Source organism: Chaetodon auriga, chromosome 21, assembly GCF_051107435.1.
Source record: "Chaetodon auriga isolate fChaAug3 chromosome 21, fChaAug3.hap1, whole genome shotgun sequence".
NCBI lineage: Eukaryota > Metazoa > Chordata > Actinopteri > Chaetodontiformes > Chaetodontidae > Chaetodon > Chaetodon auriga.
Window position 1 is genome coordinate 3,651,619 of NC_135094.1, and position 19,147 is coordinate 3,670,765.

The 19,147-nt window shown below is 40.9% G+C and overlaps 1 protein-coding gene across 2 annotated transcripts in view; it reads left to right on the forward strand.

Moving 5' to 3' along the window:
• Positions 1-19,147, forward strand: part of LOC143339916 (cadherin-18) — a 146,123-nt gene that overhangs the window by 99,968 nt on the left and 27,008 nt on the right. For both annotated transcript variants that reach the window (XM_076761472.1, XM_076761471.1), the window contains exons 4-6: positions 5,707-5,826; positions 16,008-16,175; positions 17,419-17,606. In XM_076761472.1, coding sequence (XP_076617587.1) covers positions 5,707-5,826; positions 16,008-16,175; positions 17,419-17,606 — 476 coding nt within the window. The remainder of the gene's footprint in view (positions 1-5,706; positions 5,827-16,007; positions 16,176-17,418; positions 17,607-19,147) is intronic.

The window sequence follows — 19,147 nt, forward strand, 5'->3', positions numbered from 1 at the left end:
AATAATGCCTCCACAGCAATCCCCGCCATCGAGACTGTGGAGTCCTCCACATCATAGAGGAAAGAAAAGCCTCTATCCACCTCCTCTGAGACAGCTGCTCCTTGTATGCCCAGCATCATGTGGCAAACATCTATTTTTTATTTCTTTATTGTACGGTTCTGTTTTTAGCACGGGTGAACAAAAGCCACCCTTTTCTCAGTCCAGTGGATTCTGCATCACAGCACAATAGCTCAAAAGTATGGCACTCAGATATTTCACAGCACTCCTTCAAAAACATGTGTAGGTTGCCCAAATACTGGCCAAACTGCTGTCAGAGCGGTTTTGCTTCAAATATACTATAAGATAGTGAATTTGTGATGCTGTCAGTTTGCTGAAAACATTACATTTATATCTGTCTGTCTAAAATAATCCCTGCAGTTGCTGAAAAGAAGCAGAAATATCTATTAGAAAAAATATCTCAAAGAGAAAATGAACAGCTTCATCAGTTTCTTGCAGTGAGAAGATGGAAATGTGCAAAACCGATTAAATATGCATACCCCAATAGACTCGCAGGCGCCCTCTTTATAAACAGTCAATATCTCCCTGGTTGCATTCATGAATATTCATGAACAGACGTGCCTGACACACATACAACTTCGGTTGCAGTCAAGTCAGTGTATTTGTTTCTAAGTCAGATGTGTCAAGTACATGTCTTAATCTCTTCTGAGAGCGCTGCGCTGCATGTTATGATGCTTCATATGTAGAATGATAATTCATAGGCAGGTGCAGAATATTTAATTTTCAGGTTTAGTCAAAGGTAAAGATGCTGTTGCTACTGTGAGACAAAAAATATGGGCATTAAATCCGACGTGAAATGATTTTGATTATTGAACAGTTGCTGTAATCTTTAGCTCTGAATGAGTGCACAGTAGGGTAATGAAAATACATTTGCAGCACTAATCTGCCTATTGGCATCCTTCGTTTAAGTTTTAACGAGCCTACTCATTTTAAAGTTTCAGTGTTCGCTGCAAACTTCATCATCTGTTGCACAAAAAAGAATCTATCACCATTGATGACCCAAGGGAGGAAATCAAGGACTGTGAAGGGGAAAATAATTAGCCCTTTTCCCCGCCCCCTCTTTCGCTGATGTCCATTAAAGTAATTCCTCTTCTGTTCGGCGTCTGCAGCGTCAAATCGGCTGTAACAATCAACTGTCCTCACACTCCAGAGCACTAATCCCCCAGCATTTGTCAATACTGGCGCTCCCAAGTGCAGGAAGGGGCTGTCTGGGAGTGTGGCAGCTAATTGGTTGTGATGTTCTTTTTTCCTGTCTAAATTGATTAGCTGGGCACGTGCCAGGTGGTTCAACGTTACCGTTTCATACCTCCCATTCAATGGCACAATCATATTTTGTAGAGTGCTACATGAAAGGAGTATCAATTTCCTACTACTGTATATATCTCCCAGTTGAGATATCTCTAAATGGACGTGCTGGAGATAGTAGCTCTGCTTTCCCGACAACCATTTCACTTCTGGGAAAATGTTTAATAGTGGTTTGAAAACCCAGAGGCAGAGGTGGTGGCTTGTTTAGACGAATAGTTATGATTAAATGAGTGTTGTTGGAACTAATGTGCGGAAATTGAGCAGAATTGTACACATGGGTGAGTGTTGAACTCTTGATAAACAACACAAAATAGAGATTCAGGGTTGCTTTCAAAGGACTGAACACATGCTTTTGATTTATTTCCCTCTATTTGTCTCTCTCAAATGTTGTTTCCAGCACATGCTGCCATCCATCATAAACCACTGATCAATTTTGTCTCCCTCATACACTCCATGTTATCTGAAATGTATTTGCACATTTTGTTTTGCTTTTTAAATTTCTCATCAGTTTCCATATCTGATGGCAGTCCTCTCTTAAAAAACCCCAAACTTGGCTGTGAATTCACATTTTTTATCCCATTAAGATATTATTATTTCAACCCATTAACTCTCAGCCATGTTGTTTAGTAATTACTGCTTAATTAAAGTGCACATCAACATTTTTTATTTCACAAAGCAAATGGCATAGCCGGTGGTTGTAGTCCAGTTTCACAGTTCGACCTTGATCTTTTTAAAGTGCATTAGTTTTTAGGATCACAGCAACCAGTGCGGTGAGGTCAGCGGAGATAGATGGATGGAAACCTAAAGGAGGTGATGAAAGTGGATGTAAAAATCGTGTTTGACTGTAAAAGCCCAGTGTGTGACTGGGTTCATAATGGAAAATGTGATTGTTTGTTTTGAACTCAGGAAAGATTTCACTGTGTTTTTGGGAGAAGTTTAGATGCCTGTTTCTAGTACAGCATGTTTATCGCCTGCTGTTCCTACCGCAGGATCAGCACCCTCCACCTAGAGCTCTCTTGGACTGCTAATGTATTGGAAATTACATGAATTTGCGCAAGTAATGCACATTCAATTGGCACTTTATTAGGGGCACCTGCACAGTTTGATGCAATCCAATGCAACCGTTCTGCCATAAAAACTGCTTCTATGATACATAATGTTCAGCTTTTCTTGGCACTGTCCTAGAGGTGTAAAATTACATGTTTTAGCATTGAGGTTACAGTCAGTGATTGTGATGTTGAGCGTGGGCTTTCAGCTATTCAATAATTACCTTTTCCTGTTTTTGTTCTTTTTTGCTGGGAAAATCTGATGAAGTCCAACATATTTTAATCTGGTCATCGTCAGGTGAAATAACTCCAGAGAAAGATGTGAAGATACTTTGGCTCTACATGCTGTTTCCCCCCGTTGTTTCTCTAATGACCGTCCACCCGGTATTTTCACATCTAATTGCGTGAATTCAGACTTAAATTCAACCAAACCAGAGCTGGTGGTGATTGTTGGAACACTGGCAAAATGAGCCAAGAAGGTTTTGGCGAGTTTTATTTTGTTTCTGTTGGGTTTGAATGAAGCATGTTCTGCAATGATGAAATGACTGTTTCTGTAAATGGAGTCTGGTAGCTTTGGCGAGCGCGATATAGCTGCTGTTTCTGGTTAAACAAGAAGGATCTCACTCTCACACAAAGGCATTTCTTTTGGGAGTCTTTCCATAATGTTATCAAACACTTACTACAGCCATCAAAAATAGTCAAAATGTAGGGGTACCATCTGCATGTTAAAGGGTTAAAACCAACAAGAGCTTAACTAGGATGAGTCCAGGAGTGTTTTAAATAATTGTTAGTGATAGAAGTTAGCACTGACAGAGGGTTCAGGCTCCTTCTAATAAGACAGACCACCAAAGTCTTGTTAGGTGGTGGTTCCTTCGCGAGAGCCTTTGTCTAACAGCGATTGTACTGCAAAGTGCCTCTCCAGGAAACCTGAAACATGAAAAGGTTACTGTGACCTTAAAGTCTCGAGACCAGATTCCCACTAGAGTCTTACTGCATCTGTGAATCTGATTTTTAAAGTTAATGTGCAGCAAACAGGTGCATAGTGACTGTTGAGTGTTCACTCTTTATTGAGTAGAGTCAGACCTTTTAATGCAGCAGTCATCACCTTAATAGTTTAAAATATAGAGTACTTGAACACTTAACTCGAAGTGCATTTTGAGCATTGGTAAGCGCATTGAACAGTTTATAATGGGCGCATTATCAGTCAGAAAATGCAATAATGTGAGCCTGCCTCCCCAGTTTGAAAAACCAAAAGATGAAAATATATAGTGAAAAATAAAAATTTATAGTCAGATTCTTCACCGTGATGTACTGAAATATTAATCATACAAGGTCACAGATGAGTATTTTCTTTTCTTGAGCCATTAACGCAGAGCAATTCAAGATTCCTCACCAATTAAATTATGTACTTACTAATAAGTTTTGCTAGACGGATGATTTGGAACTGGCTCAGCTTCCAAAGCAATCCCAGAATTGATTAAGTCCGAATAATTCCCAGTGCAATTTTGACTGCAAGCTTGACAGAGACTCAGAGTGGAGTACATGGTTCATTATGGGTGGCATTTCACTCTGCTCCTTCAGGTTTGCAAGAGAAGAAAAAGTTCTGTCTGGTGAGACACAGCAGAGTGAGTTTGGCTCGTTTAATCTGGTTTAATGATAAAGTCAACAGAGGAAGTGTTCAGAAGATTTGCAGGCGTTGGGATATATCACACAGCTGATGTCTCATAACACAACCATACTATGATTCTTACATATAATGCATTATACAAGGCTGCACTGCAATTACAGTGCACTCATCATGCAATTATAATGGGCTAATGAAGCTTGTAATGCTGTTTGAGCAACACTTGAACTGTTAAATTGAACCACAATGGCTTTTACACAGACTTTTTAAACAACAGTGTCAATAATGAACCATCCATCGAAGTTTTCAAAGCGTTTGTCTTTGCTTTTGTCCTCGTTGCTATGAAAGCTAAGACCAGTGCTTGTACTTAAGTTACGTATTTAACGTTTGTCAATGTCTGGAAAAGCTATTGAGCTTTCTTGTGACATAACACTGCAGTCGGCCTTTCTGCAACAGTGCCTGTGAATGAGTGAATGTCTTTCTATTTGATTACATTATGTAGACGTTTAATTTCTGCACAGGTCGATGTCTGTGACTTGTTTTGTTTCAGTTGCACCCTCTTGGCAAGGTAGCTAACAGGTAACCACAGTATCTGCCCAGACAACATTAGTTTTTTGGGGGTTTTTTTGCAGTGGGCATCATATCATGTAGAACATGTGTGTTAATATTTGCATGCTAAACCAGAAGGCAGATAGCTCCTCTTCTTCTACTGAGGATGTGCCCAGCAATTAAAGTATAATATAGAGATACTTAGACAGCAGTTGAAGTATCTCTCTCGCTTTCTTGCGTTCATATATTTAGATTTTATGCACATTAATTCTCCTCAGATCGGAAGCCACCAGACATGACTGCTGGGAGATTTTCAACACAGTTAAATCCTGTGCTGGAAGAAGTATTCAGATGCTTTACTTACTGACGTTACTGCAAAAATACTGCGTTCCAGGTTTTGTGAAAGTCCTGTATTTAACACCGTATAAAGTATGAAAGTATTATTGGTCACATTTACAAGTGTTAAATGTAAAAGTATTCTGCATAAAAAATATTTCCACATGGACAAATCAGTGTTGTTCAAGTCCCTCTTCTTTTGTTATTAACCACATTAAAGATCCAGCACCCAGTCTTCGTGGTGTAATCATGAGTTAAACATGTTGTTTCTTATTATTCATTGTTTTTTATTTCATATTCAACAAGATCATCGTGTGTTTGTAGCCTCTCTGTTGTGTGACAACCATGTGTCTCTCAAAAGTTGGAAAAACAGCCTGTTTTCAGCTTTGTGACAGTGTGTTTTCCAGCTAATCCAAAAGGATTTAAAAATTATTCATTTATCTTAAGAAGTATGAGAATTTTCTCAAGCCCATAAAGGAACACCTCATCCTTTAAAAAAAAAAAGGCTTCTGAATCACCAGATTTGGAGACACTGAACAGCAAATGGTCATTAAAGCTATCAGACAAATAAAGTGATGTAAAAAGTACAATATGTCCCTTTGAGATGCAGTGGAGTAGAAGTATAAAGGTGCATAAAATGGAAATATGTAAAGTACCTCAAATTTGCACCTGAGTAAAAGCTGCATTCCCCCACTGCTGAATTCACATCAGCATCCTGGCATTAACATGTGAAAACCTTTAACCGAGACTGTAATTACCAGGAAATAATTTTGCTGTGTTCATTTCCAGGCACTTCTGTGTTGCAAGTCACCGCGACTGACGCCGACGACCCCACCTACGGAAACAGTGCCAGAATAGTCTACAGTATTCTACAAGGACAGCCATATTTCTCCGTCGACCCCAAAACAGGTGTGGTATTACTGCATGCTTGGGCCTGTACGCCTGTGTGCTCAGACAAAGCGAGCGGCCACGCTCCTGCGATGGTAACTATAAATGCGGGTAATAACTTCCTTATAATATGTATTGTTGATCTCCTAAAGCGATCCAAAGTGATGTGTATATCATGCCGTGAAATCTGGGCACCATACGTGTCTCGCAGTGAACATCCTGTCCCGTTATTGCGGCACGTCTGACATCATAAAAGCTAAAACAGCCACAGTAGAGTTATGGACTGCTCATACGGCCGCTGCATTGTTGAGCACGCAATCCGCTCTTTGTGGGCCATAACTAACTCCTCAAGGGTGAAAGGAGACATTTGTAGAGATGCCTTCAGAAAGCCATTGTTTCCTACCTTCTGAAAGGAGGTAAAAAGCCACAACAGGCAGTCTTTTCAGAATCCATCTTTTGTCTGAGAGGCCTCTGCTGGAATCTATTAAATGTTAATAAACCTTCTAAAGTGCAGGACATATAACTTTTATATGATGTGAAAACTGTGTAGCTGTGAGTGTGCGCGCGTCTGTTTGTTTCTTATCTCTCTTTGTCTCACAAAAGAGCGTGCAAGTGCACAAGTGTGCCTGAAGTTTTGCATGCTCGCCTCTGCTGTCGGTTAACATGAACAACAATCCACTTGTGTGTGAATTGATTCATTGCTGTCTGGAACAACTATTGGCCCCTTTGAGACTACACCGCCCATGTAAAACATGAATTCTTTGCTGAATGAGCAACACAAATGAATTGCTGAATATTTTGACTTTACCTCGAGGGAAAAGGCAGCAGGGATTGATGGAGCAATTTCACAGCAGCATGGTGAGGCAGAGGCAATGCCAGTTTTTCAATGAAACCTGGGCTTTCTCACACAACACCACATATTTAATTCTACCAGCTACACATTATTGTTGTTGGAATATATTTTCAATCATGTTTTGACTGTGAAAATGATCGTTACAGTGATTTTCTTTCCTCTTCCATATGCACTTAGCTTTTGGACACATCAGATGGCTTGTTTCACTTGAGCTGACTCGGCATCTTGTCTGCATTGTAATTCAGCGTGTGGCGTGCAGAGTAGTAGGGATGTGATCGAAGGCCCAGCCAGCTGCACACTTTTCGCAGCACTGTTCCACCCACACGTATTAATTTATACAAGTCGGCAGTTGTTTTCACCACTGGCAAACCACCCTTCTCCCTCAAATGAGGACAAAGAACTCCAGTGGTCAGTGGAAAATGCGCACATGGAGGGAGCTGCACTTGCATGCGATCTTTAATATGCTAAGCCAGAGTCTTAAAGCAGTTGTGTTGGCATGCCGCCACATTTGAGCACCACACTGGGGAGCTGAAGCTGCTCCTGCATCTGTCTCACAGTGCATTAGCTTGCTTACACCTCCTCATATCCCCATGTACCTGGCTCCCACCATGCTCAAACTGCAGACACACCGTCACAGGGAATTCATATATTAGCAGGATTAAAAGAACACACGAGCAAATCCACCTCTTCCCATTTAACCTTGGTCTGGTGGCCTGATATAGCAGTGACAGATTTTACAAGACCCATGAGGTAGAAGGAAAGATCATTTAAGGACAGAGGGTAATGACAGCATTTGGCCTGCACATATGGTGCTGAAGGAATCCCCAGAGGACCGTCTCAGACTTGACCCAAATCCTCAGCAAGACACAAAGCGAACGGTTTTACCTGCTTCTTCTCACTGGCTTAGTGGTTTGATCAGCCTAAACCTCAAATTGACCACAGTTATAGTATACAGCACTTTTCAACCTCAGAACAGGATAAAGGGCTTATGTAACAGGATGTGTTGGAATAGCAGTCATAAAGTTGTGTTTCAGCTCCTGAAACTTTCATCAAATATCCCATGTGATGCCTTGCGGCTGTTAGCATTAAGATGCTGTGTATTAATGCCCCTCATAAAAGGAGCATCTGTGGGTATTGCTACAATTCATAACGGCTTTATTCCTGAAATACCGCATGGCTGTAGTACCACTCTGTAGCTAAATTAGGGTCACGTCTCTTTATTTTGAAAAATAACGTATGCAAAGTGAATTTGCCAGGATGCAGCTCCTCTTTGAATCTCTTCAAAGACTCATAAAGAGACAAGTTAAAACAAAAATAGTCCAAATCCAAGCACTACGAGCTGAGATACCCTGACTTTTAGCCTGCAGCAAGAGTCCAGCTTCAAAAACACTGGGTTTCCCATGAAGTAACTCTGTCGTGTCTTTCACGAGACTGTCCCTGAATGCTTAAAACCACTGTTTGTGATGCAGGGTGTTTTTGATAAGCTTAAAATCTAACAGCCCCGACGACGTCATCGGGGTTATTTTCTCAGGCCTTGGAAAGTTTCCACCAGAACACATAATGCAACTGCTTTCACGGGCTGATAAGTGCTCCTCTTAACAATACGATGCGTCGATGTTTCAAGTCTGATGGTACTTAGTTTGATTCTGTAGTACATTGTAATTAACCTGTTTCTAGGACAAATCGATACATAATGATACTCACTGCCATGATCACCTGTCAGATATAAAGTGCATTGTCTTCAAACATGAAGTATGACCTCCACACCTGCATTTAGACTGTAAATGTTGTGTCTATACAGGAATAAGCATATTAAAAACCAGCCTGTGACAACACACCTCAATAGGTTTTTCCTACATTTTCAGGTGTATTTGTGTAGCAGCACGCCAGACACTGAACCACCAATAACTCTCTTAAATATTTTAACCAGAAGTTTTCTCACACAACGGCACTTATTTTGTATAATTTATGAAACCGGACGCAAATTCCATCCACATTCTGCTTTTCACAGACAGATAACTGCAGCTGTAAGACAGACATGTTGATAGCTCAATACGAAATGATGCTGAGCTCATACTTCTTCACCGACTAATTACAGTAACTCTCAGCACTGAGGCAGCTGCTTGTCTCCACTGGAAATAAGATTCAATCATGGATGCAAAATCGTAATTGATGCATCTATGATGGCGTCATACAGCATGCAAAAAAAGGAGAGATAGGAATTTAGGATTAGATTTACTTCGCTGAAGAAATAAATGAGCATGACACAGACTTTGTAAAGACAGAAATATAACTGATGATGAACAGATAAAGACGGAAGACCTGAGGGGAAAAATGTGGGCAGAAGAAAACAAATGTGGCAGCTCTGCACTGCGTTACAATAATGTGACATCCCAAAATATTTCTTATGACTTCACAGTTCTCTTTCATGAATAATGTCTCCAAAGTCGTACATAAAATGATAGAGTTGTCTACAAGTGCTCATGTGTGACTGACATTTAGGTAGCTAATAAGATAGTTGCTCATCCTGACAATATGAGGCATAATTCCAGTAATCCACGGTGTCAGTACAGATTATGTGGTGGCATGAGAGATGAACACTTCTGTCACAACCACTCCAGCTTGCCAATATGTTTGACACAATCTGACACCTTCGTAGTGCTCGACAAAGTGAGCTGGAATCACAGGTTAAGTGTCATTAATGCCAGAATATAGCTGCTTTCTAAGGCAAAGACTGTCACATTAAGATTGAACAGTGTGCACTCTGATCTTATGATGGTTTACTGAGAAACCAACATTCCAGCAGCCACCTTTCACAAGAGTGTTAAGATGAGAACTGATGAATGAATGATTGAATTGTTTGAATCTGTTAAAGGACCAAATGTATGCCACGGCAGCCCGTATAAAACATTGTATAAAACACAGTGAAATGTAATTTGAAGCTGGGTGAGCATTATCCATTTGTTGGTTAGTGGAGCCTCTGCAGGTTTCCTTTCCACCTGCACTCAGCAGCATCGAAGGCCACTGATTATCACACCTTCGAAAAGAGTGGAAAGGCTAATCAGTGAAATCTTCTTGGTGCAGTGTGTGGCTGGAGTGAAAACCTGCAGACTCTTGATTCAATACCATTTCTGGCACTCCCTTTCTGTCCGGGGTTACTTCATGTGGAGGCAGCAGTTTAGAAGCAAGTCATCATCAATGGACAGGAATTCATTTGTGACTTTCCAGACATGGATTTAGAGGAGTAAGTTGAGCAAATAGGGAAATAGGATCATTGGTTTTGTTACAGACAGTCGGATGAGAGGATTGAGACCACTCTCATGTCTGTACACTAAATATGAAGCCACAGCCAGCAGGTGATTAGCTTAGCCGGGTTGTATGTTAAGCTAAAATTGTATGTTTTATTATATCTTCTTTTCTTTTAATCTGTACAAAAACTGACTTGGCCAGGAGCAGCGACCTCCTGGGGTCAGCTAGCGGCTTACCCCTATTTTCAAGCTAAGCTAATCAGCTGCTGGCTTTAGTTTCATGCTGAGCGGGCAGAGTGTGTCAGAGTTCTCAGCTCACTTTGCATGAATGTAAACATGTGCAGCCTATTTTCCAAAATGTCAGAATTTCCCTTTAAATTTTCCACACGCGTTGCATTGCACAAAGAAGCTGGATGGCCAGGGAGGTTTGCTGCAGCCAGGAGTTTCCAACAACAACTTCCAATCCTGGCAAGGTGTCCCTTTCAGACGGACCCAGAGCCCCCTACCTGCTGCTTATGTTGTGACTTGTCTGGGGATTGTGGTCAATAACAAGAGCAGATGCACAAGGACAGCAGAGTATCAGAGGGACAGACTGAACCTCTATCTGCTCACTGAATGTAAAGATAAAAGTTAAAAATGGTGCCTGGATGTGCATCTGACAGGTTTAGCTTGCCACATCACCAGACTAGTTTTATTTGCTAAGTGATATGCTAACTGTTTTAAGAGCATTGGCTGCAATGGCCTTTCTTGATTACATGGTTTGCAAATCTCAAAACTGCAAGCCAGCAGTTTTATTAGAGCTTTCTGTATCTCAGCAAAAGTACATCTTAGAGGGCGGCTACATTTATCCTTTTTATAGTGGGGTCGTAACTCCTGTCTTTCCCATCACAACTGTGCATCTGTCACTTACCCGCAGAGACATCAAGGTTGTCCCTCTAGAGTCTCATAGTCGAATGCCCCCCCAGCCCCACCTCACATCTGCACTCGCTCACACGCAAAGACACAGCACACTGCAGAACCCCCGAGTCCCTTTTGCATCCTAAATAGGCTAATTTCTCTGCTGATGTGGGATTTGGATTTGGAAGTGTTCGAGTTTATTGAAGGAGCTGACACAGATCAAGACATTTTTGCGGTTCATGGACTAAGTCTCCCCACTGATTAGAACAAGGAAAACGCTGTCACTTTGTCAATCAGTCTTGATGTAGTCTTGAGCAGTCCAACCGAAAATTCTCAATCAGAAATACGATCCGACATACACACAGGAAAATCTTTATGAAATGAAAAGAAGACGTCTACTGTTATGATTTCTATGATTTTCATAGCTGCTTTTGTTGGCGTTATCTACCTTTTTCTGCAGAAATGCTGTAAGAGTGCAGACACACAGGGATAACATCGTATTGGATGGGCCAAAAACCAAGATTCCTGAAGCTGGAGATTGAAGAGCGCTTTAGTAATCTCCTATAATCCTTTTTGTTCACCCAGGAGATTGTCCTCCTTTAGAAGTTTCCAGCCAGACAAAGAGGAGGATAGTGTGATGGTATCAACTCTAATAGACTGGGGAGGTTGAGGAAAAGGCTAACCACCTCACTGTGTCAAATGGGCACAGGTTCAACGAAGTCAGCTCTTTCTCAATTATTTTCTAAATTAACTGACGAGCTCCATAGAGATTTAGGGGAGACTATCTGAGGTATTACGGTTCAGAAATGGTCAGGAAAGGGAGTTCAGGGGCGCGATCTTCATGTCAAAGTACTGACAAACCTTTCAGGTACTTGCACTCTCCAAAGAATACCCCAGTGGCCTTTTCTGTATTGTCAAAGAGTTTCATTTAAGATTGAATGCAGTTCAGTGATTGCATGTTTGTAATGTAGCTGCATCAGCTGTGAATGCGTTCCAATCCTCGACGGTCACAAATCTCTCCCCCTGTTGAGTGTTTTCTTTGTTTCTGAATGGTCAGGGGCGTCTCATTTGTTTGTTTCATGACAAGTGATTGACAGCAGTGGACAACTGTGGAATTCCCTAAACCACAAAAGAAAACCTCACACTTGTGCTCGTTGTTCCTAAACCCGCTGCTGTGAAATATTGCTCAGGAGCGGTGCGCCTTCATGAGTAGAGGGGTAATAAGAGACTTGAAAGGTCAGCTCGTCTGTCTTGGTGTTGTTTTAATGGAAAGTGTGGCCAGTTGCCAAGGTCTGTGTCTTTCAAGGACCCCAGGTTAAGTAATGCTAAGACTCCAGTTAATAACAAAGGACTTCCAATAGAGTTTGTAGAGCCCCATTATTACGGGAAAATGGCTGCAAGCACTTTGATTAGTTTTGAATGCAAGAAAAGCAGCAAATCCATCCCGAGACCTGGCATTTGAGAAGAACAGTGTGGCGAAAATAACCTGCTTGTGTTATGATTCTTGAAAATGTTTTCTCACGTATGTAGAATCTATGAACTTCTCTGGGAACCTAAACAGACAGATACTGTGTTTTTTCCATGCTTCCCCCCGAGTCTGATGAAAGTTTTCTGTTTTTGTGATAAGCTTTGTAGGGTAAAATTAAGATCTTTGTGATTATTTGTGTATTATATGTTTTAAGGTTTCCAAATATAAAGCAGTCCGCAGCATGAGAACAATCGCTAACTGATGATCAAAATTACATTTGTGTTTAAATGCACAATTTGAACCTTTTTGGTATTCAGTCTGTTACCAAGAAATTGCCTTAATTGTTTGATTTTTCTTGCAATCTTTGTGATTACACGGAATCCCAATAGTCCCAATACAAACACTGGTGTTTATTATTAATGTGCATTTATCTCACAGTTCTGGCATTTACAACAGGGAGAGCAGCGTAATTTAATCTGTCCCATCAACTCAGTCAGAGTTCAAACATAACACAGTCTGTCACTGTCTGCTTAGCATTTGAAAGGCTAGAATGTAAATGCAAAGGGAGGTCAGCCCATTTAAACAGGCTAATCGTTCAGCTAGACTGATATGACACACTATTATTGCTTTTAAAACAAGAACTAATTGTAGTATTTAACAATTAAATAAATAAATGAAATATGCAGAGGGAACAAAATGCAAATACAGCTGTTCTGAATTATTTTTATACAGTGTCAGAGAGAAGTTTACCTGACAGTAAAACCAAATGCATTTGCTTTGATATTCCTTGGAATAAAGCCCTGAAACACGTCCGTGTCGCTCGCTGTCCCACTTAACGGTTGTTCTTTTGCAAGCAGAACTAATAGACACAAAGTGACACCATACCAGTATTAGGCACAAAACAGACCGAACCACCGCAGTAAACTTTACAGTACAAAAAAGTGGCTAAATCCAGTTTTGCTCCACCAAATAACACGTCTGTGTGGCCTTATGAGGGTATTTGAGGACACGCAGTTTACTTTGACCTTTACACTGAGAAACTCTTTGTTAACCAGTCAACTGATTCTGTCCTTTTTATGGGAAAAGTCGAGAAGCATCAGCCACTAGAGAAAGTTGAACAGGAGAAATCAATAGGTTGGAGTTTATTCATGCCTCTGTGGGTGCAGCAGCAGAGACTCTATTCATTCATAGAAGTTTCATCACCTTGTCAAGTTTATGATTTTAAAGGTTATACTGCGGTGATTACAAAATCATCTGACATTAGCTGTAACTCCTGGTTCAAAGGCAGTCTATAGGACCTCAGCTGCAACTCAGTGTGACAGATGATGTGTAACCTAAGATCCCCAGGATCTTAATACTGTTGGCTGCCTTGCTCCTTGACCCACTTTTAATGATTATTCTGCTGGAGGCGAGTGGATTAGTTTCTGTCTATGGAGTCTTGAAGAAAGAAGGAGGAAAATGACCTATTGTATAACACAGCTATAGCTGCCTCTTTTGGGAATTTAGGAGATCATAAAACTGCATTTATTCACTCCAAAAATGTATTTTTCTGGTGTGAAATTCCGACTGTCAAGGTTTGAGTTAGAAACCGAGTTCTTACATAATAACTGCAATAAATGATAACTTACCCGGCTGGCCATCTGAGCCAGCTAACAATGTACTTCAACCGCATTTTAAGAAATGTAGACATACTAGGCATTTTTGATATTTTGTCCAATACAGTTTTTACACAGACAATATTAAATAAACCACTGAAAAGTGTTTTGGATAACACAAATGAAAGACCATAGCTGTTTAGAAAACCTATCTATGAGGTGTTAGTCATTTTCCTATGAATATGTGGTTCAAACAATTATACTAGCGTTGTGTTTCTTATTGATGTCTCAGGTCAGACAGCGTTTTTATGTCAATGCTGTGTGTATTCATCCACCTGGGAGGAAGCAAATACGAGCTGTAAACATGACACTGACTCACCATTTAAATTGATATGGAAAGCTTAGCAAGCATCCAGCAGATACAGGACAACATTAGCGTTCATTTGGAGGCATGTTTTTGGCCTTCTGGTGAATATAAGAGCTATAGTTACCTTTCCCTGTGGCTCTGTTTTTGGTCTCCACCGAGTCCTGAGGAAGATGTCTGGCTGTTAAGCTGCTAAACGCTCCACTACGTTCACCAGCTAGTCGCTAAATGTGTCTATCTGTCTGTCATATAGTGGAGGGCAGGTGTTGTACAGAAAGCTTGTTTTTTTTAGCTGAAAACAGATGCCTCTCAGAGTTTTCTGACAACAGAAAGACATGGCTGCGACAGCACCTGCATGGTGTGAAATGGTATGCAGAACACTTTGTGAGTTTGAAAATAATTCAGTCATAAAGGACGGCCTTGTCAGGGTAATACTGAGGATGATCTTTTTCCTCTTAAAGTAAACATACTCTCACCAGCCATGTTTGTGAAAAGGGCTAATTATGGTTCATTGCATTCAACTTGCTACCCAGAGTAGAATGAAAATGAACAGTGGGAGTGGGAGTAGGAAACTACCCCAAGAACCAAGAAGCCAGCCAAGAACACCAAACCAAATTTGGTGTTCCTGGCTTTTTGGCTCCAAAAATGGTTAAAAATCGCCAAACTAAGACTGTAATGAGATTTAATTATACATAACGTGATTGAGACTTTCTGCTGAAAATCACAAACCACTTCAGAACACATTTTCAGCTGTGATATGAGTGACGCCTTGATTCCTCCTCTGAAGCCATCTTATAAAACATTGCCTCCTGTTGTGATTTCCACTCACAACATGAGGCAACAGCAGCATGATCAACACCATCCCATTTCCTCCCAGGTCTCACTGCTCGCGGTCAACCGTTGTGTATTATTGCAGGGTTCACAAGTTCACAAGAACATAAGTACAACGCTTGCCAGAGGGTTTTGGCTCTGAGGAAAAGTGAGATTTACAATGAACACTGATGTAACAGGTGGAACATATTAGATCAGGCTCCATGTGGTGATGTGGTTTCAGGAACTAAGATGGCGAATTAACCCTCCAGCGCAGATAGAGACACACACAAAAACTGATATGGACGAACAGAAATGTTAAGGCTTAACACAGACACACGTACACAGATACACAAACAAATATATGTGCAGACACCCAGCGATTACATTCAGTAAATCACAGACCACACAACGGTTTTGGCTTGGTACTGTGTTGCAATTTACGTTTGCACAGTTTCTCTGTGTTGGGCACCGGTGCAGTCATATATCACAGAGTTAGCATTGTGAAAGTTCATGGCTGTGTTTCCTGTGTTATTGTAGTAATAAATGTGATTGAGTGGGTGCCTTAGAAAGTTGCATTCTACCCCAATCCAAGGTTGCATAGTCATTTTAAATATAATGAAAGGCTAACCTTGACAGTGAGAGGCTGGGAGAATCAAAGATGAAAGAAGCACAGTTTTATGGTGTTAGTCTTTAAAGGAAAGTGTGGCACGGTGCTTTATGAGGAGCCATAACTGACAGAAGTTTGGATGGGAAAAATATCAGGACAATAGCAGTTACATCTTCACAACAGGGACAGTGTTATCTACACTCTCTCAACAGTGATCTCCTTTCATGTCATAATCTAGAAAAGGTGGATTCTGCATTTTACTGCATAAGTTTGCTGTTAACCGTCAACTGTCTGTCGCCATGAGAGAACGTATCAATGCTATTGTAGCTCAAATGTTGTTTTGTCTCTGCCATGCAGGAATCATCAGGACTGCCTTAGCGAACATGGACCGGGAAGCCAGAGAACACTACACGGTTGTTATCCAAGCCAAAGACATGGCAGGCCAGGTCGGAGGCCTCTCTGGCTCCACCACCATCAACATCACTCTGACAGACATCAACGACAACCCGCCCAAGTTTCCTCAAAGTATGTACCCAGCTTGACCTGAAAATAACCACATCCAGTTAACGTAATACAGGCTTAAGTTCACTATGTATAATATACATAGTGATATATATAACAAGTAGTTGTTTGTGTTGGAATAACGTGCCAACTGGGAGACTCTACATTATCCTCTATTTGAAAACCTTGAGAAAATTGTTCCCTTTTGGCATCTTTGCTAGTTCACTAGCCAGAAGGGTAATTTAGCAAAATAACCAATGCTAATGTTAATGTGTTACTACAACTAACTGGGGTACATTAGCTTCTACTGCATTACATGGCCAAGCTGTGGCTGGGAATACAATCAGCTGTTTTCAGCCATCTTTGCCCTTAAGAGGAAGCTGCAGATGCCTGAGGCAGTTACATTACCTCAAATGCATTTAGAAGAGAGTTCCGTATTGTATTTTCCTCGTGGAAGCCGAACGATAACTGTAAGAAAAGTCGTATTTTTAGAATCATTCACTATGTGGAGCAAGTCCTAATATGTTTGCCCCTGAAAGACAGACAGACGATCCTTTACAGTTACTGTTTTTGCTGCTTGAATGAACAGAAGAAACATCGGCATTTCAGCATTTGCAGACGCAGAATCCATTTAATTATAGCTTCTTCATGCATGCATTGATTAACCACGTATCAATCTTAGAAGCGCAAATCATGGATTTTATTTTAATTATTGAGGCTTACCCTCATATATCTAGTCAGCATTCATCGCTGTGATGTATCATTACTTCATTATTGTGTGACTCAGTCGTCTAATATTGCAGTTGAATTTTCCATAATTAGCGAAATGAGAGTGGCATTCATCAAAATCCTCTGTTTTGTAGTCTGAATTTTTTCCATTTTAATGGTAAATTTAAGAAATGATAAAGTTGTGATTCTTTGTCTTTCAAAGTGCCTCATCAAGCACAATCCCTCACGGCTGAGTTTTTCATTTTGTGCTGCGGTGACGAACTCTTTCAAAACCATCAACATTTCCTGAACAGTCATCTTCCTCAGAGTTTGATCTGCTCCACTGCAGTGCTATCAACCATGGTTTAGCATTTAATGTCAATTGAAGCTCTGCAGAGTATTTTTAATGACATTCCCTCAGGAACAAATGGTGACAGAATCAAATTGCTTAGCTAAGCCTTTTAGTAGAACATTCAGACAATGATTTGGGGGCGATCAGCTTCTGTTTAAAGCACTTTTTTTTTGGCTGTCTCTAAATGGGTGCAATGTTCATCCGCAGAAAATTACCAGCTGTACGTCCCTGAATCGGCTCAAGTAGGGAAACCAGTTGGGAAGATCAAAGCCAATGATGAGGACCTTGGCATCAATGCAGACATCAAGTACAGCATCATTAACTCGGAGGGGGCCAACATGTTCTCAATATCCACAGACAGGGACACGAGAGAGGGCATCATCAGCCTGAGAAAGGTAAGAGCGTGCTGTCTACAAGACAGAGACTCTTCAGGAGTGTATGAGGAAATTTCCATGTGTGTCCGTCTTTTGTTTGGACTTAAAGGTGTTTGACCACACGTCGTTTTTGATGGGCCTCTTGTTTGTATCAAATGATTTACCAGCATATGAGGACACCATTCTGCCATCTGCAAAAGGGTGGCAACGGTTGGTGAAAGTAATGAATTTTCAACTGTAATAATACTCCTGTAAAGGATGAATAGAAGAGGAAAGCCAGTTGATGTACACTGTTCCAAAAGGTCTGAATAATGCACAACAAATAGGCTTTGTTAGGGTTAATGAGGGAGGAAATGCATTATATAGGTTTAAGACTCACATTTTCATCACAGTTTAATTATCTTGTTTACAACCCCGATTCCAAAAAAAGTTGGGACACTGTGTAAAATGTAAATAAAAACAGAATGCAATTATTTGCAAATGAACAGTGTTTACCGGCACTGGTTTTACGAAGCGTTCCTGAGCCATGTAGTAATATCCTTTATGCTAGGGGTGGGGAGCCTTTTTTCTATGGAGGGCCATTTCAATTTTTATAACATCCTTTGAGGGCCATACCGAATTATTGAACACATATATCACACTAACCTCTAATGCGATGGCTGGGACTGCCTTGGTGAGGCTCCTGATGTCTGGTGGTAGTGATGATGATGACGCTGCCGCAGTTGGTTTTCCAAGTTTGGGACAGTCAGTCTTGAGCAGATTCTTTGTGAAAATCTTTTTGAACAGAACTCTTCACAGTCGGTGGGTTGAGAGATGCAAACTTCGGTCATGTCTCCTCACAGTGGTGAAATCCTCAGGACGTGGATACAGTTTCTAGAACTCGAGCAGGGGGAGCTTGTTGTACCTAGCTTTGAGCTTGTTGCTTTGCACCTCAATGATTTTGTGTTGTAGGTTGTCAGACACATCAGCTGGTTCCACATTAAGCAGCAAATGTGTTCAGTTCCTTTTGTTTACTTTTCATGTCCTGAAACCTCTCACCAAATGCCTGAAGGAGTTTTCACACTCACCAGCATATTCAGATGTCAGAGCAGGCTTTTGTTCTCGTAGAGTAGGAACATGCAGTGTTGCCCCTTTCCAATTGCGCTTGCCACAGCTTTGATTTCACCACATGTGGCCTAGAGGCCGGATATTCCCCACCCAAGCTTTATAAGCTCATCCATGCTTGTGAATGACTGAGCCTTTCCAGGATGCCCCTTTCATACCCAATCATGACACTATCTCCTGTTACCAATGAACCTCTTTACCTGTGGACTGTTCCAAACAGGTGTTTTAGAGCATTACATGACTTTCCCAGTCTCTAGTTGCTCCCGTTCCAACTTGTGGAACAATACGCATATATTTACATTAATCAATGAAGCTCTTCAGGTAAATCATTCAATATATTCTCTTTGTGCTGTTTTCAATTGAGTGTTTGTCAGAACGGATTAGCAAATGATCACATTGTGTTTTATTTATGTGTTCTACATGCAGCTTAACAAAAACATGCACTGAAACTGGCAGCT